The sequence below is a fragment of the Tubulanus polymorphus genome, chromosome 3 (genome assembly GCF_964204645.1).
Source record: "Tubulanus polymorphus chromosome 3, tnTubPoly1.2, whole genome shotgun sequence".
Classification (NCBI taxonomy): domain Eukaryota; kingdom Metazoa; phylum Nemertea; class Palaeonemertea; order Tubulaniformes; family Tubulanidae; genus Tubulanus; species Tubulanus polymorphus.
In genome coordinates this window covers 5583708-5606247 of record NC_134027.1, presented here as the reverse complement: position 1 = coordinate 5606247, position 22540 = coordinate 5583708, and the positions used below count along the sequence as shown (strand labels likewise).

Sequence of the window (22540 nt, the reverse complement as noted above, 5' to 3'; positions counted from 1 at the left end):
TGTGGTCTATAGCTCAAATGAAACATGTGGAACCGACGAAGGGGCCCAAAAGCGTAAGTTATTTCCTGGGTTATGTGATCCAAAAATGCCCTAACTGCAAAAGGCAGTCTCTCAATTGGACGAAACCAAATCGGACAGGACAATTAAAATTTGGGAAGGCAGTGGTCTTTCTACGAAGCCCACGCGGTCAGCGTATTATTATGAAATCGTTTTTTAAACCACCATGTACCACGAAGTAATAAGCATCGTTGTAAGTACTTGAAACAGCCATTAACCACAACTGTCAGATCAAACATCACACCGCATCCCCGCAAAGAGGGGTAGTTCAGCAAACCGGGGTTTTCATTGGCCTCTCTAGACTACCCCACCAATACGGGTAGCCGAGCAAACCGGATAACTCATAATGAGTCATTATTCGTATGCGCGTGTCCGGTCGCGGACGGGACGGTCGTTTTGTAACCAATCCGGCCCGCAAATGAATGGATTATGATGAATAAATTGAATTGAATTATGTATATATAGCTCGCGCTTGTTCGCGCAGTGTCAAGAATTTAAGATGGCGGTCGTCGTTGAAGAATATTTTTATTCGGTTTTTCCATAATTGTGCGACTGACGTTGGACTTATTTTAAATCAAGTGATCATCTGAATAGAAAATGAATGCATTATTAATGCGCTTGTTGATGAATCCAGCTAATTATGTTAAATGTAACTAAACGTACTCAATGTATGTCAGCATTGGGCATAGATAAAGCCAAAAAATGAAAGGCTTTACTAAACTGGGCAAGACAGGCCACAGGGGCTCGTATTTGAAGTTTGGGGGTGAACTGTAGCTTAGATCATCCGGTATCCCTGGTACTATATGTATTAATAGTATCAGGGATACTTGATGATCTAAGCTACAGTTCACCCCCAAACTTCAAATACGAGCCCCTGTGTCTGTGAGGCAGGCCAGGATGAACACCACAGAAACACACCGTCACGATGTCGATGGCTGGGGGTCCAAAATCAAAGATTTGATCCTGTGGCCTGGAAGGGGTCTAATAAAAACTAAATTATTGGTCTAACTGCAGTTTAGGTCACCTTTCCAGTGTATGGCGCTAGTGTTATTAAAGAAAAGTGTTAGTGGTAAGGTTAGGTACATGGGTCATCCTTATTACCGAGATGACGTATTTTACCGAGATGAACCGAGACGAACCGAGATGAAATGAAATATAGCATATTTATTTATTTCTTATCGATTTTAACACTTGAAATCATGTTATATCAGTAATAAATACCTTCTAAGAGTCATATTTTACATATTTTTTTTATTTAAAAAAATTTTGACTTCAAATACGTAAACTCGGTTAGCAATAAAATTTCATTGAATTTGATCGACGATCTTATCTCGGCAAAGTTAAGTTATTTTTCTACAAAATTATCCGACAAAATATGTAAAATATGACTCCAGCAGGCATTTATTACTGATATAATATGATCTCAATGGTAAAAATCGATAAGGAATAAATAAATATGTCATATTTAATTTCATCTCGATTGATCTCGGTTCATCTCGGTAAAATACGTCATCTCGGTAATAAGGATGACCGAGGTACATAACCATATTATTACCCCTCATATTATTAGGGGCACCTAAAGTGCAGTCACTCCCATAGATATAATGTAGATTTAGGAAACAAATATATCGTCCATGCAGCAGTCGAACATCTGGCATCAGTCTCTCGAGACTTAAGCACAAAAATTAAGAACTAAGATGGTCTTAGACTGGTTGACTTCAGGTCACAGCTCTCTTGAAATACGTAAATACTAACCGAAGATATCTTTCACATTTCTAGGTTGAATTAGATTCAAACCACAACTGCAGATGTTTTATCAACTAGAAATATTCGTAGCTAGAATTGAATAGTATGAATTGCTTCAATCCGGCGAAATCATGCTGGAAACAACATTGCAGCCGATTGCGCTACGGGATTTTCATTGTATTGATATTCATGTTAAGTTGCGGCGATGTCGCTATGGCTATGAACGCCGCTGGTGAACAACTCAATTTTCTGAATCCGAAAGTACCACATCCTTCATCAAATGGACCTCGATTAACAGGCTGTAACTATAATGCAACTTCAACTCAGTCAAAACGTCTCAATGTGGATTACAAAACAAGCATCGTAGAAAATGGTTAGTATGGTTACTTTTACAGCGGTTTATAATATCTGGCAACGAGCAGTCAAAACTTTTCAGAAACCACCTTTACCAATCATCCGATAAGATTGTGTAGATCTATTGTGTAGAAACTATGGTCATCATAGATTTTTGATGATAGATTACCTGTTTAACCGTCAATGAATCCAAATTTATTTTTACAGAAGTGATAGTTATGTTTAATGGATATTATACGGAGAATGCTCGTAAACGCTTCATCGATGCAACTCTTCAAGACAATGGCGTCATTTCGTGGTATATAGTTCCAAAAAATAACCCTGCTAAAGACTATCCGAGTGATTTTGATGTGGTGAAGGTAGGTATCGAATGATAAGATAGTATCTAACTTTACTTAATAGAATTATATAGTTTTTGTTTCATTGTCATTTTGCTTGTCGTTGTAGTTAGGAGGTAAGATAGAAGATAGCATTATCATATTAAAAGGTCATCCAAATGTGAAAGATGTGACACCGCATAAGAAAGTGATAAGGTCATTGAAATATGTCGGTAAGATACACTTGTAAATTGTTGAATGTTGTTTGCTACTGCTTTAATACCACATTGGTCAGGTGTTGTTAACTTACATTGAATTTTATCAATTCTTAACAGATGAAATAGATGAAGCAGATGAAGATCCTGTTACAAGTGCTTGCAATGATACGGCTCTACCCTGTTGGGCTCAGAGATTTCATTCTTCTCGTACGCGAAGGAGTTTATCATTGGTCAGTATTCAATTGAAATTATTGTTATGAAATAAGGACAAATTCCCCCACTGGATAACTACCCCAGACAATTGCCCTCTCGCCCATTTTACTTCAACCCAAAGAGTAAATGATTAAGATTTAAGAAAAATATTTGAGCAATTGTCCTGATACCAATTAGAATCACTTGTCATATAATGATAGTTAAGTTTGAAAAACAGATATGAATTGAGGCTTGATGGTACGCTTTATTTCAATATTGTAGAGTTCCACGTATTGGTATTCACCAGTCCGGTCACGTTCAAGGAAACTAATGCGAGCAATTCCTCGACAAGTGAGATTTTGATGAATATCCTCTTGTGGTCATTTGTTGAAATCACTTTGGTAAATACTGCTGATCACCATTTATCATTGTTTTCAGATCACTAGTGCCCTTCAAGCTGAAATATTATGGAGCATGGGATTCACAGGTCGAGTATTGAATCAACTGTCCATATTCTCTTAATCATCGAATTACTAACATCTTATTTGCAAAACATGTTCTTTGCGTTCGTCTATAGGTATGGGTGTTAAAGTGGCGATATTTGATACAGGTCTCGCAGAAGATCATCTTCATTTCAAAAAAGGTCGAATAAAAGATCGCACGAATTGGACAAATGAGAAAACATTAGATGATGGTCTCGGTCATGGAACATTTGTTGCCGGTGTGATTGCCAGCCACAAAGAATGTCTTGGATTTGCACCCGATGCTGATCTTTATGTTTTTAGAGTTTTTACAAACAATCAGGTATTTTGATAAAATTGAAACTCTTAAGGATTTATCATTAAGATTGTTTTTGATGATGTGGTTATTATGTATTTCAGGTGTCATACACATCGTGGTTTTTAGATGCATTTAACTATGCAATATTGAAAAAGATAAACGTGCTGAATCTTAGCATCGGCGGTCCTGATTTCATGGATCACCCGTTTGTTGACAAAGTTTGGGAACTGACTGCTAATAAAGTCATTCTCGTATCTGCTATAGGCAATGATGGCCCCCTGTATGGGTAAGCATTAGTGATATCTTTCCAATTTTCCAAGATGATGCTTTGGTTTCAAACGGAATTTTACGATTGTCGGCATCATTATAGGACTCTGAATAATCCAGCAGATCAGATGGACGTGATCGGTGTCGGAGGAATTAATTTCGATAACCAAATCGCCAGATTTTCATCTCGAGGGATGACGACTTGGGTAAATTTCAACTATGCTGAAACGGTTCAGACGTGAATATTGTTGAGCTGCGGATCATCATTTATTTGAATTTTTTCAGGAATTGCCTGCTGGATATGGTCGTGTTAAACCAGATGTCGTAACGTATGGCTCAACTGTCCGTGGGTCTGCAATCAAGTATGTCATCAATCTAACTGATTTTGATGTGGCACTGGTCTTTGTAGATTTGGATATTATAACAGTATCGTTTTGATTGATTCTATTCTGTGATGTTCCATATATTTGTTGTAGGGGTGGATGTCGAACGTTGTCAGGAACAAGTGTAGCATCTCCAGTTGTAGCAGGTGCTGTGACGCTTTTAACAAGGTATGCAAATATAATGAACAAAGCAAGGTTCACAGTAGTCGTACACGGTAAACCAGTACAGTTTTTGATCGATTTGATTTTTGTCATTCAGTGCTGTTCTGTCACGTGCGAATGTAATAAATCCAGCCAGTATGAAGCAAGCGCTGATGGCATCAGCTCGTCGTTTGCCTGGTGTAAACATGTTTGAACAGGGTCATGGTAAATTAGATTTGGTCAAAGCTTATCAAATACTTAGAAACTACAAACCTCAAGCCAGGTAAATATCTAACTAATTATCAGACAATTTTGAATGTTTATATTTCTATTTAAAATTTTGCGTTTGTTATTTCAGTATGAGTCCTAGTTATATAGACTTGACAGAATGTCCGTACATGTGGCCGTACTGCACACAACCTCTATACTACACGCAAGTACCTGTCATTGTCAATGTAGGTATCAATTTCCTACTGACCAGTATGCCTGAAGAACAATTATGTTTCATACCTGTACATTTTGTTTCATTATGGTTTTTTGTAGATAACTATTTTGAATGGTATGGGTGTATCTGGAAAGATTGTTGATAAGGTAATATGCACAAGAAATACTAATCACTAATTGTAGACTCAAAGTTTGCATCATTTGATGAATATTCATGTTTATTCTGATTTTGCTGATATTGAATCTTGATATAAATCTACTTGCAGCCCATCTGGCAGCCATTTACACCTCAGTTTGGTAACTATATTGAGGTAGCATTCTCATACAGCCATACGTTATGGCCATGGTCTGGTTATCTGGCTGTGTCAATATCAGTTACAAAAACTGCTGCTAATTGGCAGGGTATTGCTCAGGGTCAGGTATCAGTCACCATCGAATCACCTCCTGAGGTACGTAAAGCCTTCAACCATTTCATTATGATAGCTCAATACAGACTCATTAAGTTTCCTGCTTCTATTTTGTAGGAAGATGAAAAAGAGCCACGAATATCAAATATAAAACTTCCACTGAAAGTTAAGATTATACCCACTCCGCCAAGAAGGTATGAAAATTGCTTTCAAATAGTTCGAATTTAATTTTAAATTTACCATGCTTCTCTGAATGAACGAAAGTTGCTCTCTCGCTCTGTTAACAGTAAACGAATATTGTGGGATCAGTTTCACAATCTACGATATCCGCCCGGTTATTTCCCGAGAGATAATCTGCGCATGAAAAATGATCCTTTAGACTGGAATGGCGATCACATTCATACGAACTTCAAAGACATGTATCAGAATCTGAGAAACAGCGGCTACTACATCGAAGTATTAGGTAAATAATGTCTCGGACCTGAAACCCGTATAATTTGATTGGTTCAGATTCATGATTTTCATGTGTTTATCTAATCTTGTAGGTGCACCATTTACTTGCTTTAATGCCGAACAATATGGTATGTAATGATTTAATAAGTAATTCTGAGATGATTGTTTAAAGGCATGTAATTCAAACTTGAATTTATACGTTAAGGTACGTTATTCATCATGGACACAGAGGAAGAATTCTATCCCGATGAGATCAAGAAATTGACGACTGATGTTATAGAAAAAGGATTGTCCATCATTGTATTTGCCGATTGGTACAATGTTTCTGTAATGAAAAAAGTGAAATTTTATGATGAGAATACCAGGTAGGGTACCGGTACTAATCCGATGTTGTCAAGATATATGTCATGTTGTATGATATATGTCATGAAATCAGAGTGTGTTCAGGTATATTTGTTTGAATGTGTTGTGTTTATTTGCAGACAGTGGTGGATGCCTGATACTGGAGGTGCTAATGTGCCTGCTCTGAATGATTTACTAAAACCATTTGGAATGGCATTCAGTGATCAAGTGTATGAGGGAGAATTTGTCCTTGGCAATCATGACAGTAAGCATTTCATACAATATAGAATTCATCGCTTATTGCATTATTATTATACTGTAATTGGTTGTTTATCATTGATTTTTTAAGTGACATATGCTTCTGGGACAAGTATTGCTCAATTTCCTGCTGATGGTACAATAATTTTTCAAAATCTTAAAGATCAAGGTATGCGCATAGATCGGTATCATTTCGTAAGCTTCTTACTTTTCTATCAGCGATTATTGGTGTTAAGGTAAAATTTTTTGAATTTCAGGACATGAAGTCATCAAGGGGGAAAGTCTGAATGCTGATCGTATTCCGATATTGGGTCTCTATCAGACACAGCAGTCCGATAGTAAAACTGTAGATCAGCTGAATCCTGGCGGTCGTGTGGTTCTTTACGGTGATTCGAACTGTCTCGATAACAGTCACATGGTGAAAGATTGTTTCTGGATGCTCGACGCGATAATGCAGTACGCGGCGCATAAAACAATGCCGAACATTTTCACTGAAAGCAAATCGACAGATATCGTGCACGCAACTGATTTACCTGTGCGAATGGAAGGTTAGTGAGGGAAATAGTTACGCGTTTCATCGTAAGAGCCAATGATAGTAATGATAATGATGATATTTTATTTACAAACTAATATACAATAGGAAGTTAGAAACTAAATTTTAGCCTTAGTAGGCCCAGGAGCTCACACAATATATGTATAATATTTATGTATGAGTTCCATGCTTTTGGTCGTTTGGAGATTATTGTATCAAATTATGTTATTATGTTATGAGATTATTGTGTTAAATTATGCTTCATGAAAATGATATCTATATGTATTTCATTACATCAAGGAGTATGCTGATTGTGTTTACTTTTGCTTTACTGTTTGTCGAATTTGATTTTGTAGGTAACAATCTTCATCGTTATTCGAAAGTGTTACAAAACCATCTGGGTATTGAGAAGTCCCGTCCATTGCCGTCGTGTCCACATCATGTATGGGCTCTACCCAGTCCAATCAATGAATCGGCACCCGGGTAAGTTAATTTTCTACCCATCAACCCACTTGTCGCCATCTGGAGTTGAACCCATGCTATAGAGACCCGAGAAGATACAAAATAGTTCAAACTACTCTCAGTCACACTTTGACTCAAGTCGATTTATTATCACGTGTTTTTAGTTGATGATATTTTCGACGAGTTGGTCCCAGTTCTCAGATTTGTTGTTTTCTTTTCTGTTCTAGGAATTTGTTTAAACATCAGAAGTTGCTGTCTATCGGGCTGGAACCGCCGTTGCCTCTGATCAACAATAAGCAAGAAAATCTCATTCCAAATAGCATTTTAGAAAATCCCGGCAACCCTCCGCTGGATAAGGTACCGGGCCCAATATTCAACCTGCAGAACAAACTGACAATGTTTCCCGTGCTGGCGTTTTTAGCTATGTGTTTTGTGTTGCTGTTCTTTTTCAATCAATTGTGTAAAGGAAAAACGAAGCCTCGTCGACGGAAACCACGTTTAAAACGCATTCACCACGTCACATATCATACTACTGGTAAAATACCCAGTGTATAACCGCAGTTGACTGATCTCACCACAGTAACGATGCTGATACAATTCTTAATCATGTGGATGTAACTAGTCAGGCTCGTGTCTTGCACTGGGGTTTGATTCACATGATGATTATCACTAGAAAAGATGAATTGGGTGTTATTGTGCAATATGTTTCGGCAGCAATTTTAATTTTTGAATTTCATGCATATCGGTTGTGCCTAGATCTTTTATATCGAAAAGAAATTCGTTGTTGTTCTCAAACAAAACTAATTGTGTTGTAAACAATGTCTTAACTGAAAGAATTAAAGAATTGCTCAACAATTATCTACTCATTTAAGTACTTATTTTCTGAGATGTGCGTACCATATGAATTCCCAACAATCAAAATGCATAGAATGATACTATTACTACCAGTGATTTTCTGTGAAGAAAATAATTTAGAAAATGAAAGTTTAGTATTAGATTGTGTATGTACATCGTACTACTGTAATCGTCAAGTATTTCCATCATGTTTGAGATTTTAACCACGATAAATGACTAAATTTTAATGATTATAATCTGCTGTTTTTATGTTCCAAGAATGTAAAGATAAACGAGCTGCGACACATATCTGATGCACGTTGAGATTTTATCATGAATCGAATTTTAAATAAATATCGTAATAGGTACAATCAGTTTTCATTATTAGGATTTCCTAAGTGCTCGATCAACATTTAAATTTGATATTGGAAAGATACTGGTAAATTAATTTATTATGAGGTGCTAAAAATCTTTGTTTGTATAACGTGTGCTATTCGGAGACATGTACAGAAATATTTGTGTATGAATCGTAGTTTTTTTTTGTTCCATCCATTTAATGTTAGTTGAACACATCATTTTCGCAGTTCAGCTGTGTTCCTCTGAGGTATGCAAGTAACTACGTTGCTGTTGCGCCGAAACGTTTTAACTATGCTTAATATCAACTGTCATAATCAAGTTTGACCCTAACTTCTGTATATAATGTAAATAAACAGCTTTTTAAGTGATGAAATTGCATTATTTATAATGATAAATGTTTTACGACTAATGGAAAAAGAACTGATGCATATGTATTTCATTAAAACAGTCGATGTATTTCGTTGTACATAATTGTCTGTATATATGTAAATAAACATGGAGACGGATATACAGTTGTTCTGCTTTTCTTTATGTTTCATCGCAGATACTTTGCTTTTCCCCGTGGATTCAGAAATTATAGTTGTAGATCTTAGATTTAAATGATGAGGAGGATGATATAACATGAAAGCGCTAATCGGTTTTCAGTGATTTGAGTTGTGAGAATCATATTAAGGCCATTGATAAAACTGCCAGAAAAATGCACAGAATTAAGTGATATGATATGAATTATTTTCTCCACAGAAATAAAATAGTAAATCTATGATTAACAGTGGATACGGCATACACCAGATGACGTACCATTAGATTTATATATTGAATGCAAAGTTTAGATATATACGTCTAGAATATTTCTAGATTAACGAAAAAATTAAAAAGTGAATGCACACAATCATTTTTTACTTAAAAACAGTTTATATGAAAAAGTATTAAATCATATACATGTACTAAATTTTACAAAGGTCATCGGCTTACTATCATTGACTAGATCAAAGCAAAACCATTTTTCTCCTACTATACGATTGCCTAACTATTTTACGAAATACGTATCTATCAATTTTCTGCATGTTTCCTTTTGGCATTTTTACCCCTGGCATTATCACCGGACACCGTCGTAAAAAAATATCCTTCAGGAGGTTGGCTCGGGGATAGGGATTTGGACATGTTCTATCCCGCACCGACGATATTGCCTTCCTCGTGGGAATGATAACCAATTCGATAACCTATGTTTCGTAACTGACAACTGTGACCCCGACTGCCGGATCCTCGATCAGCAACAAATGGTACCTTAGAGGAATGAGTCAGATTATCTCAATAAACAAGAACGTTTCGCGCAGAAAATGTGATTATGAACATCAGTACGATGTTCTGTTGATCGAGTGACAACGATCTGGCGGTATGGTCATAAAAATATATTCATTTACACTCAGAAATGACTAGTGCCGTCATCAGAATTCTTGTCCCCTTAACGGTACCAGTGACAAAGCCAGCTGGTGGTGATGTCGGGAACTAGATACAATGTCCTAATGTTTAATTCATTTCTAGCACTCGGTGTCAGGTTGTTTGATGTTGGAAATATAATTTGTATCGGGATTATGCAGACACTATAGTTTACGTATTGTGCAGCACAAAATCTGAGCGATAACAAATAAATTAAATACATATGCATAAAAAGGAAAATATCACAGGTTCACCTTAATTAGGTAGGTTATATATTTTCAAAGTTCTAATAATATCTATGATTTTTCAACACACCACAACGGACGTTTCAGAATCAATTAGTATCATCGCAGTTTTAAGGGTAAACTAGAAACAGTCATTTTGAACTCGTGAGGGAAGCTCATGAGCTAATAGAGACGTGCTGCTTTATTTTTTTTTTTATAGAATAATAGAAATACATTTTTTTAAACAATTACTTGTCTCTTTCTTGGCTGATTCGGGCCATCATGAAAATTGTTCGGTATGCAAAATTAAGGCGACGAAATATCAACTTAGAAAACAGCAGCCGGAATTTCCAAAAAATTCCATTTGGAATAGAGTTTTTGGAATTTCGTTTTTGGTGCACCAAAACGGATGAGAAAAATTCGTTTTGACGCTTCAAATGAAAAACGCAACAAATTAGAAAATTATTTTACAGATTTATGTCGTATATATTTTGGAGATAGGAACTCTAGAATTATGTGTCACATCCTTAAACGCCGACATAAAACAATTACCGGCACTGCGACACATTGCCATTATCGTCGATCCATTAACGTATTTGGAGAGAAAATTGACATCGCGCCGAGTGAATTAGATTGTAAACCCACGAATAAATCTATGTAACATCGAGTCAAATCTACCAGAGCCCATCATTTTTTAGCACTTGTATAACCAATATTTCTATATGTCGTGGTTTCGAAATCTTCGTTTCTAAATAGGTTCAAATACCGATGCTGCACAAATGCATGTAATTTGGATCCTCACAGGCCTAATTGGCTTCATCGCGACTAACCCGATACAGTTCAACATTTGTAAGTGAAAAAAACATCATGCCTGCATGCAACAGTCGCGAATAAATTATCAATTTGAATTATAATTAGATGTATGATTGATTATCAGACTTTGTGTTGATTGATGGTCGGGATGAAGCTTACATCAAGGCAGCCGAGCGTTTATGTTCGTTATATACCGAACCCCAGTTCATTGTCCACCGATTCGACATTCAAGGAAAACTGTATTCACCAACTTTATATAAAGAAGGTATCATTCTAAAAAAATTATCTTCAAGTTTCAGACGTTTACATCGGTCGCATCGGTTTAGCCTATTCTGCTTTCTGTTCTCAATTATTACAGTAAATGCACTGAAGAGTAGAACCGGAAACCTTACACTGGGTGCCATTATGTCACGTTATGAGCCAGTACTAGCAGCTTTGTTTGCCGATGTTCCATATTTTATTATCTCGCCCGGGCCTCTGAACACGTGCGAACATTTCAACACCAATCACTACAGCATACTGCCCACTATGGACGTCATTGCTGAGACGATCGCTATCATGTTGGATCCAAAGACGGCAGTTTCTGCGGCAATTATAGGAGACGAAGCATGTAAGATTATTATGATAAATCAGATGACGAAATTACTACTCTTACTAAAGCTTTGAAAACTTAGTACGGTACCCGTCCCTTAAAGTGATCACGTGGAATGGTGTCATTAATAACCGTTGCTCAATTCAAATATATATTTTTGAGAGTTGGCGGCTAATCAAAATGCGATCTTCACTTATTCCAGCTGAATTAACTGAATTTCTTAAACACAGCGAAACATCTATGACGGGTATACATTCCCTTTCAAAACACTCGTACCACCCTGTCTACATCGACCGCCATGTCAACGATATCGCCTTGAAAGAATTACTGAAAGAGGTTCGAGACCTCGGCTATGATAAAATCGTACTACACAGTTCCAACGAAGAGAATATTCATCGCATTCTAAATGCGGTAAGATCTTGTTTAAGTACGTGGATGGTGGGCGGTTGGCAAAGTTCTTTGTATCTTTTGAACTGATGCTATATTTGTTTCATAACATTCTATCCAAATAACATGCATAAGCCTTTTGAACTCGATTCACCTTTTCACGGGACAGATACGTCCCCGTTGAAATATAGAATTGAAATGAATTATTTGAATAAACATCTGTTGCAAACTGCAGTGACCCGATTAAACTTTTTGATGAATTGTGAAAAATATGTAAACACACATCTAGGCCTATCTCAATTCGCATTTTCATCAAAATGAAGGCGATAAGTTACATTATCCATCTATTTTCAGAGCCATAGTCTGGATATGTTGACGCATTTCTACTCGTGGTATCTAACCTATCTGGTAATGTACAATTCTATAAAGCTATATATTGCCCAAGATATGTCCGCCTAAGATCAGACTGAAAAAGGAAGAAAATCGGATTTAGAAAACCCGAAACACATGGCATCTGATTACAGAAAATTATGAGGCAATTAACTTTAACATGAAGAAAGTGTCGGATAAAACAATAACAAACGTTCGACTTATCTTAAAATGCGATTTTCTCTTTTTTTGGGGATTGAATGTTTCTCCGATTTAGGCGAGTTTATGACTTACCAAATCTGATTTAAAGATACAAAATTGATTAGGAAAATCCCGTACCTCCTTATTTCGACCGACTTATATCCGATTATCCCATTTGACGCAGATTTGACTGTACTGTATAGCGAATGATATTAGATCGTTTCTATTTGTAGGGCACCAAAAACTTGCCAATGACATTGCAAACTTTGCTACAATCGTCGTATTCAAATGTTCAAGGTTTTAACATCATAAATGCGGACGTGGTTTCAGGAAATAATATTCACAAGAATATACAGGTATCATCATTCCCGGCTGGTAGTTTGGTGTTATACGCCACTATTTTGGACAGTATTTCGGCAATGTCATCTGCACTAATACATCTCAAAGGTACAGGATTTCCTAAGATAGGGTTTTACTCATACACTGACTTCGTTTCCTCCTTCGATATATGGAAGGCAGCTGCGGTAAGAGCTCGTATATTTGGGACTGACTGATGAAAAACCACAGCAACTGTTGTGGCTAATCTACTTTTACTGATACTTCTTGCAGGACTTCAAAACTACAGTTAGATGGATAACTACGCCTGGTGTCATGAGCCCTACGAATTCGGGACGATTTTGCCGTGCTGTCTACTTTAAGATTTACGGTACCAGATATGGAAAAGGGTTTTTACAGGCAAGTGTTGCGACTGCCTGTTGATCCTTTTACGTGTTCGACATAAATTTGGTTTGTTACGCCTTGCGCATCTTGAATAGAGTTTAAGACTCATAAAACATGAAGCTATCTATATAAATATGTATGTATAATTTTTCATCAGTTGGCTAGTGCAACCTCGAGACATTATCAGGGCCCGATAGTTGTGAGTCCTACGGCAGAAGCCGAAAAAATTCTACCCGCGAAAAAAATGCCGTTATTTTCACGAGATCCTATTCGCATCGTGACCAGAGCGGTGAGTTTCATTCCACATGTACAGATGTTATTCAAATATTATTCAAAGATCTTTGTACCGATATTGGAGAATTTATCTATACATATGATGAATGCATTGTGATATCTATATAAATAGGATAAATGAATATCTACGTTGCAGGACCCACCATTTATTTTCACGTATCTCGATGCCAACGGCGTGACCAGAATCAACGAAACCTACGGCATGTTGAAAGACTACATGGACGCCTATGCCAAACATTTAGGATTCACTTACGAGTTTTATCTAGTAGCTGACGGAGAAATGGGACATTATCACGCGGAAAAGGGATGGAATGGAATGGTCGGTGACATCATCGTTGGGGTCAGTATTGAAACTGTTTCAAATTATCATTTCTGAAATGATGACTGATGTTTTGCATTATTAAACGGACGATGTCTCATACAATTCATTAATCATTCCATCGTTGTGAATTTCATTTCAGAAAGCTGATATGGCTGGCGGTGCATTTAGCATCGATGTGAATCGTTCACGGGTTATTGACTATACAGAAGCTACAATACCGTGGACATTGAGTCTGCTTATGAAAGCACCACAAGTTGAGCGTACTATCTGGCAGTTTTTGAAACCTTTTGATACGTATTTATGGCTGCTGATCCTAGGTGTACTTTTCGTGATGAGTTTTCTGTTGACATTACTGACTTGGATCGATTATACGACAGAAACGATCAACTTGAGTGATAGCTTTTACCACATAGCGGCCATCTTGACCCAGGGAAGCTCTGAAACCAATCCCACTTCGATCCCTAGTCGAATCATGATCGCTTTTGTTATGTTTTTTGCCATCGTCTTCAACGCTTCTTACACGGCCAATATGACGGCATTTCTGACGCTACGAAACGAAGATGCCAGTATCAAAACGCTCGATGTACTGTCAACACAAGGGAAAGTAAAATATGGCGTTGTCGATGGAAGCGAAGCTATGAATTTATTGAAAAAGATGACAACGAATCCGGCGTTGCTGCTTTGGAGTACAATAACCAGAGAAAAAGATGTGCGCATACTTCCTTCTTATGAAGCTGCAGTTGAAAAGATTAAAGTTGGAGATTTTATTCTCATTAGTGAATCCGTAATCAGTAGTTATTACGTGAATATTGACTGCGAATTGGTTGCAGTTTCTCAGCCGTCGTTCACAATACGTTACGCTTTAGGTGTGCCGTTAGGACTACCAGTAAAAAGGAGACTTGACGAGGCGATCACGAAAGTCAGAGAGGATGATCAGGATTCCAAGATCAAAACTAAGTACGGGTTGTTTATGCAACGTCTTAATGCAGCTGTAGGCTACCAATCTTTATTGTGCGCAGAAAGCAACCCTTTATTGTTCTTCATAAATCCTGCGCCAAAATACTAAGACATATCGTGTAGATGAACTGTAACACAGAACGTGATGAATTCCTATCACATTTATTATGTTATTATATCTTCTGTCATTTCAGATATTACGACAGCAATTCGACGTGTAAAGATCGTAGCTCATCGTCACAGACGAAAATCGAAACAAAGCCACTGACTGCCAAGGAAATGGTCGGTGTATTTGTAGCTTTGGTAATAGGCGCTGGCTTGTCTATTGTGGCCGCAGTCATCGGGCATTTTGTTGTTCTGGCGAAGAAACGATACGCAAAAAACGAAGCCCAAAACGACCAAAGTAATCTCTCACGTACGAACAATTCAATGCGTAACAGGGCGTTCGAAGGTTTTGCCGAACCGATACCATCCTAGTCTACATTATCATAGAGACATTTCGAACAACCTAGGGACAACTATGACTATTTGATATGATAATATTTACACATCTCTGCGTGCATATATTTGTGGAAATGAAACACTGAATTCAGAACTTTGAAGACACCATACATTTCGAAAGAATAACCTATTACCCGTCGTAATTATTCTATTTGAATAAACACAATTGTATTGCTGAATATGAGGCAAATATCTAACGCAGCTCCACTGAAAACTACTACACATGCTAAAATTCATTGGAGAAAAGTTGTCAAGGTTTCGGTGATCGGTATGGAGCGCTTGTGTTGTTGCTGCATTAGTAATGAATACGTTTCATCTGCTGTAAAAACCGATTGTTTTTATAGCCAGCAAGGGAGCGTTTTATCGTTTTGTATTCAATCATAATCATCTGAAATAACACAATACGTGTACGGGAGATATCTAACAATACAATAATGAAAACGGTATGACGTAAAACATGTATATATTATCAAGGGAAATCAACACTGTATCAATACTGCCAGGATTGATGTTCCATATCCATAAATTATTGAGCTGGATAGGGGTTTATTGACGTATAAAACACCGAAATACCGAAAGCAAATAATGGTGTCATTCGCCTTCTCGCTCATAGATGGCAAACCAGACAAACATTTACAACACAAATATCACTCGTTGTGGTAACAAAAATAAAAAAAGAAAATATCACTTCCATCGTCCTTTTTTATTTATACCTTTGTCAATAAATGACTCTCTTCGTTTTGAATTTCCAAATCTTTGAATTATTTGAATATTCATTCGGTGGTTGAACAATGATTGCTTTTTCAAACAAATTCATGGAAAAATAAGTTAAGAGAAATTAGTCAGAAAAAATCTTTTCAAATGATTGATTCATTTTCATCATTCAATTTCTTGGCAAGAATGACAATTCTTGAATAAGAGGTGATTCCAACAAATAAATGAGTACATGCGAATTTACGGCCTTTTTGTTATTAGTTTGAGTACGGATTCGCCTCCCGATATTCTGCAATAACATCAAATTAGATAAAAAAAATTCTGGTCCACTGCCGTGTTTTCATCAAAATTTGTCCCAAAAAAATTTTCAATTTAGTGATTTGCAGAAAATTAGTCTTCTCCATTTTATCCCATCATTTCAATCAAATTCACCACAATTTAAACGAATTCATTTCGATAAATCCCTTAATGGTGATCGTGAAATCATCTGGGAAAACATTTCTATGTATACCTAAATAAGGTCATATGGTTGATATGTAATTCGTTTGTCTAAATGAAGAGAATGAGGCTGATGAACTGTGTCAGCCGTATGTTTAAACAGTACGGTTACTGTGCTTATGATATACGCCGCAGTATGAGAGAGTGAGCTCCCGATGAAACTGACAGGACTCGATTGATTCCGCTGGATCAGACACGTATCCCCGCAGAGCTTGCTCGCCACTGCATTGGCTCTGTGAAAATTTTCGTCGTCACTGTGACAATAATACCAAGGGAATTATAGATTCTAGGAAAAAGGTAGGACAAATTGGTTTAGTTTCAAACTAATTAAAGGCTTTAGATCGAACGAAATGGTTTACACAGCTGAGACCGACACACCGGATGCAGTGTATATAATATGTAATCTACTGAATGTACAGATGTGATTCATTTGTCCCATCACACATTGGCTTCGATCTCCCAAACCCTAAAGGTTCAGGGTCAAGGTTCACAAATATATATGTGAAGGGCTAATCTCCGGCGGACATCGGTCATTGATCTGCAGCTATTTTCCTTGTAAACAATTCTTTAGATTTTCAATTGCCGGTTCAGCAAGGCATTTGGTAAGCGTTCGGATTTTCATCTACGTATGTATGTTTTAGTAGTGAATTTTGATTCATATTCAGTATGGTGGATTCTACTGGTATATACATTAATAATCCCGATAGCTAGCAAGCCGATTACACATGATCCGTGTACATCATAACATATATACGATTGCTAATTGACTATGTCGTAGATGTTTCAATAAGCACCACTACATTCCAAAGTCGTAAAGTCATTATCATGTTAACGCTGAAAATATGAAAATATTTATGGCTCTCCAAGACAGTGTATCGAACGTGATAACAGACCAAGATTATCCGACGCCAGGCCACGCATCATTATCGGGAGCCCAGTCCTCCAATGTCACGTGTCTTATATGTAAAAATTAACTCAAAAGGCAACTGTATAAACTGGCAATTGATTAAGGATGAACCTTTACAGCGAAAATAACATGTTTCCTGTAAAAAAAAATTAAACTATTTCTCGTTTGACTGCTCAACCTTGTAATCAATAGATTCTCTTGTTCTGTCCCCGAGGAACTGAGTATCAAGCATTACAGATTTATTACTACAAAGGTGTGACGTCATTTAAACTATATCGCCCCTTGGGAATTAAAACCAACATCGTACCTGTCGAAAACAAGTTAACTTGTAAGTTATTGAACTTCGTTTCAATGACCGAAAATCCCATATCGATAAAATGAACACAGCCAACTTAAAAAATGTAAAGAAATCAACTGCTAAAAGCATGCACAGTAGTGATGTGTTTTTGAACACCTTTTTAGCAAAAGCATGTCTGGATGTGCCTCGAAATATTGATGGGAAAAATTATATGCGAGACCCTCAACACCATTTACGCGTTACGAAGAGGCGATTTACATCGGTTTATCCATCCGGGCGTTGCAGTAAGCCGAAAATCATTAAAATTACTCTCGAATTCTGCCTGGAACATTGGCGAAATGAAAATTGCTCTAATCACACAATGACTACTCTAATTGAATTCTCCATACTCGGTCTCCTAGAGACGTTTGATATATTGCCTGATATACTGTGGTAGTTTCTGGCCGTACTGATGAGGCTATTGCCACCGAAAGTCCTCAGAGATATAAAAACCGGCGTTTTTACTGCTTTGCTATAGCATTTTCGTAATGTATTCTTTGAACGCACAAAAAGTCTCGACGTTAATTATAGCAATGCATTTAGAACGCTAGGGAAAACAATTTATGACGGCTAAACATTTTTATTCCATTCGCATATACGTATACAACTAATTTAAAAGGTAGATACGACTCTTAACATATTGAAACGATAGACAATTTTTCCTTTAGTTGTTTTTCAACCTGTTGCAACTAGATTCTACCTACGTAAGAAATTGTGCTGAAATATATTTATAGCCGGATGAAGAGATAATTTTTTATGGTTATCGAAAAGCCAGTAAAAATTTATCACTATGTCAGTTTGTTTCAGTCGATAACTGGACGGAGAGTAAGAAAAGAAATTATTATTAAAACTATAAATATATTCCATTATTTTGTGTATAAATCACAGCTACCAATTTGTTTTTAGCCGCTTGCGTTTCAGCAAAAAGGAATAAACAATGCTAATTCTAGTAACCTTTTTGCAGCCGCCAGTTCGTTTAAAATAAAACTCTTTATCTACGATTTCCACATTTACGTGGAATTTCAGAACCGTATCGCAGTATTCAATTCACACAGCGTGTTGGCATCAGCTAAACATATTCAATAGAGGTAATACTATATATCTTTAGTAAGATAGTTTGTTTCAACTTGTAGTAAAACTATTTTGTTAAAATCAGCGGTGTTTTTAGTTGGTTGGAAAATCGACCTGTCGTCGGGTGGAATTCGTGTTGGTGCAAACAGATTAGGCAAATGCAAATCGGACATAGAATTGTCAACATGAAAATGTTTACTGGGGTAATATGTATTAAAACCAAATAACGTGTACCGTTACGCTTCTGTCGCATTTTAACATTCTAATAGATGAATGTTTGATATCCCGACTATCGATTTACCAGTAAATGTGTCAAAAGAAGTAATCTAATGTTGTCCTGTAATTGATGCTCCCTCTCTCGGTTTCACTTAAAACGTCTCTAGAATTGATGGTATATTTCATTGCCGAGCACACCGAGCGCCGTATTTTACCGTGTTTGAGAATTTTCGCGATGATGGTCCTTGTATACCACTGACGGCGCCATTTTTGCACTCAAATGTCAATAAATTCCAGAAACAGTTCTCATCAAGTCTTTTGCTCAAAGAATTCGGAATGGAACCCAGAGATCATAGAAATGAAAACGCGTAGCGACAATGGTATGTTACAATGGAATTCTGTTGTATCTGCCGCGTTCATTCCAAACGTTATTTGGTGCAATTCTTTCAATGAATTCTATCGATAAGCATCGGGTCGTTACTATACAATTAAAAAAATGATAATAATATTTCATCGACGAAATGATTTGCAATGAGAAGTACCCGGTAGTATAAGTGAAATATAGTATTCACTTATTTAATTCAGGGGACATATTGATAACCAGCACTCATTCTTACGCTGGTTTTTAAGAGTGTTTTTGAGGGAAGAGCAGGAAACCACTGCGACAAGCCTTTCACGAGCGGTTTCCAGGAAGCAATTTTCTGCTGAGAAATTTTGCAATAGCTTTTTAGTTCACTTGGGATATAAGTCCCAGCAGGCTATTGCGTTCACTTTTCGTCCGTCGTTCGTCCGTTGTTCCAGGGTTTGTCTGTCCGCAGACGGAATTCAGTCATTTTAGGAAGTTTTCTATCGCAATGATAAATTTATCTCTAAGATAGAAAACTTCCCAACTTCCATGAAGTTTAATTCAAACTCATTCGTCCATTAATAAAATGTTTTAGATGAAGCAGAATTTATAAAACATGAGAATGTCCATAAATCTTGACTCACCAACGAGTTCGCAATCATTAACTTGATTTGGAATTTGAGATATTTGTGATATTAAAATCTTTATAGTTTTTAAGTATGCATTAAGGTTCAGAGCCAATGAATAACAAATCAATGAACAAAAACATATGGAATGTAATGTTAGAAATGCATTTTGAATGAATCTTTAAAAATGAATAGCGATTAAGGATTATCTAGATAGTCAGGGCATTAATTCTATGATATCGATACCACTTAAACCGCCAGTGAAAGCATTTTCGAGTAAAATGGGAAAGGCTACACTTGATCTGAAATGGAATGCACTGAATGGCATACACTTCAGAGGAAAGCATTTTTAAACGTAATGGCGCTCAAAATCCAACCATATAGTGCGTGAGTCGCTATTTACCAAGGACTTGATGATCCAACGATCTCGATGAAAATAATTTGAAAAAAACAAATCTATTTGAAATTGAAACATTTTAGTGACAAAAACAGAAATTGACACCATAACGCACTAGGTATTCAAATTCCACCACGTAAATGTTACGTATCCTGCTATCTACATTTGAACTGTTGACCAAAATACAATGAATATAGTCAACATTTTGAAGATGTTTGAATGTGGATATGAAAGCTTAACCGACGATATTCCAACGTGAATAGATACAATATGATAATTGGCCGAAACATAAAGCTAACAATCTGAAACAGTTTGAATCTTCGGCTTTTTAGCATCAAGAATTTTCGATTTTCAAATCGTTGTGTGGGTTCGAGGAAATCGTTTGATATCAATCAATTACACGCAGCTGACACATGCTGTTAACTGTTTGATTTGGTATACGTTGATAATACAAGTTTACTATCAACACAAACTTCAGCAAAACGGAAAAATGCCTGGTGAATGACTTAATTGTAAGTATTTTCTGAAAACTGATGAATATAGAATTCATAATGTATATTCGAACAAATCATTCGAATCGTTAGCTATTTGAAAAAAGATTCACTTCGATTATTGTTTCCTGATAATTTGAATAAGTTAAATTATTTTCAAATGGCTTTTTAATATGAATGGCGCGTGGAATTAGTCCTTTTTGAAGCATACTATACCGGATGGCTGATCTCGTGATGTTCGGTTCTTTGGTGTAAATCGGAATTAGACCTATTGTCGTTTAGCTCAGCCAGTCCCAAGGCAAATCATTGTACAAAGATATGATTTCCCATGATGTAAATTTGCTCCGGGTGACATCAACTGTGGTACTGTTGCACTGATTTCCCAGTCGTTCACGCATGTTCCGTGAACGCCTTTACTCTTAGCGTATCAACACAGAGAGCGGCAGCGTATTGTTAGTGTCCTGTCATTTTTTACGTAACATTCATGAAAATAGATTTCGATAACGCCGCAGCTGAAATTATTGCATAAAACTATGTAAGAGATGTAATTTAAATTTCTAAAAATCATTAGATTTTCATGGAACGGTATAGAAAAAAATCATAATAAGTCAAATATTTTCATACAATTATTACGTTGATTTTCGTCGATAGATTATCAAGTAGCTGTATGCCTTTTACCAGTAATTAGCTAGAATTGGTGGAAAAAGTCCCAGTTATTACTTCAGGTTGTTACAAATGGCTAACCATCGATCATAACGTCAGAGCTGCATTGATTCAAGCACCGAATTGTCGTCACGAGGCTTGTTTCTAAATGTAATCGTCGAATAACTGTCGTTAATTAGGTGGTAGACGTAGCAGTTGTCGCAGCAATGTAACTTGGCATTCAATTCATACTGAATGTGGGACTATTTTCGAGTGTAAATAATGCAGTACATGAAAGAAAACATATGTTTCCAATTAATCGCGTCGTAAATAGTTCATACGGCCAAATGTTGGGTGGAAGTTACGTATTTCAAGCATAAATGTATATCGGCATGTAGAGAAAGTCTACCATAGGTGAGGTTATTCATGTTTAAGAAACTAGCCCCATCCTTTCTACCGAAACGCCTATTCAAATTGTAAGAATCGCAAAACTCTTTAGGGAGATGGGGCACAACGCACAAAACACACTCAATATCTCAATTCTCTGCCGTCTTCCTTATTTGAAATATGGGGATGAATGCATTTATTCTAAGTTCATTTCCTGCTTTCGTCTGCTTTTCATTTCATGTGATATATTTGAATTCGTTGCGAAGACGTTTTTGGACTATCACCAAAGACGATCGAGAGTCGGATTTCCCGGATAATGATTCGTACTGTCCCGAATCTGCTTTAAGTCGAGGAAAGTCTGAATAAAAAACAAAACACGGAACCAGGACATTATCAAACTATTGATGTCCACATGACATGTCATCTGATGGGACTCCGATTCGCATATGAATAGAGATACGCATCTACTTAATCGATCGTGAAAAACTCGTTTTATTCCGTTTGCTGATGTCATCGAACGATTGCGGCAAAACCATCGGGTGTCAAC

General features: G+C 36.8%; 3 protein-coding genes and 1 long non-coding RNA gene across 4 annotated transcripts; all 4 read left to right on the top strand.

Moving 5' to 3' along the window:
* The first annotated feature begins 574 nt into the window (after positions 1-574).
* Positions 575-9045, top strand: LOC141901834 (membrane-bound transcription factor site-1 protease-like). Its single transcript, XM_074789334.1, has 25 exons — positions 575-706; positions 1837-2176; positions 2365-2516; positions 2605-2707; positions 2810-2922; positions 3167-3235; positions 3323-3371; positions 3462-3688; positions 3766-3950; positions 4035-4137; positions 4217-4293; positions 4408-4482; positions 4574-4738; positions 4814-4910; positions 4999-5046; positions 5166-5348; positions 5424-5500; positions 5594-5769; positions 5852-5887; positions 5965-6124; positions 6242-6366; positions 6451-6528; positions 6617-6907; positions 7248-7374; positions 7581-9045. Exons 2-25 carry the CDS (start codon positions 1909-1911, stop codon positions 7906-7908), a joined length of 3312 nt encoding a protein of 1103 aa, XP_074645435.1. The 5' UTR covers positions 575-706; positions 1837-1908; the 3' UTR covers positions 7909-9045.
* A 1913-nt stretch (positions 9046-10958) lies between these two features.
* LOC141902880 (uncharacterized) lies at positions 10959-11413 on the top strand. The gene is made up of 3 exons (XR_012618968.1): positions 10959-11054; positions 11143-11283; positions 11377-11413. It is a non-coding gene; the product is annotated as an uncharacterized LOC141902880 (long non-coding RNA).
* An 86-nt stretch (positions 11414-11499) lies between these two features.
* On the top strand, positions 11500-12087 carry LOC141901239 (uncharacterized). Its single transcript, XM_074788348.1, has 2 exons — positions 11500-11628; positions 11813-12087. Exons 1-2 carry the CDS (start codon positions 11547-11549, stop codon positions 12085-12087), a joined length of 357 nt encoding a protein of 118 aa, XP_074644449.1. The 5' UTR covers positions 11500-11546.
* Positions 12088-12285: 198 nt separating this feature from the next.
* Positions 12286-15627, top strand: LOC141901235 (glutamate receptor ionotropic, delta-2-like). The gene is made up of 7 exons (XM_074788345.1): positions 12286-12405; positions 12801-13091; positions 13177-13302; positions 13445-13576; positions 13718-13921; positions 14043-14860; positions 15055-15627. Exons 1-7 carry the CDS (start codon positions 12367-12369, stop codon positions 15335-15337), a joined length of 1893 nt encoding a protein of 630 aa, XP_074644446.1. The 5' UTR covers positions 12286-12366; the 3' UTR covers positions 15338-15627.
* Positions 15628-22540: the final 6913 nt, after the last annotated feature.

Excerpts from the sequence above, each read along its gene's own strand:
- LOC141901235 (XM_074788345.1), top strand. The coding sequence starts at position 12,367 with ATGTTGACGCATTTCTACTCGTGGTATCTAACCTATCTG. Across the intron at positions 12,406-12,800 it reads CGTGGTATCTAACCTATCTG|GGCACCAAAAACTTGCCAAT; the intron begins GTAATGTACAAT and ends TTCTATTTGTAG. Across the intron at positions 14,861-15,054 it reads GATTCCAAGATCAAAACTAA|ATATTACGACAGCAATTCGA; the intron begins GTACGGGTTGTT and ends CTGTCATTTCAG.
- LOC141901834 (XM_074789334.1), top strand. The coding sequence starts at position 1,909 with ATGAATTGCTTCAATCCGGCGAAATCATGCTGGAAACAACATTGCAGC. Across the intron at positions 4,739-4,813 it reads AACTACAAACCTCAAGCCAG|TATGAGTCCTAGTTATATAG; the intron begins GTAAATATCTAA and ends TTGTTATTTCAG. Across the intron at positions 6,125-6,241 it reads TTTTATGATGAGAATACCAG|ACAGTGGTGGATGCCTGATA; the intron begins GTAGGGTACCGG and ends GTTTATTTGCAG.
- LOC141901239 (XM_074788348.1), top strand. The coding sequence starts at position 11,547 with ATGGACGTCATTGCTGAGACGATCGCTATCATGTTGGATCCAAAGACG. Across the intron at positions 11,629-11,812 it reads AATTATAGGAGACGAAGCAT|CTGAATTAACTGAATTTCTT; the intron begins GTAAGATTATTA and ends CACTTATTCCAG.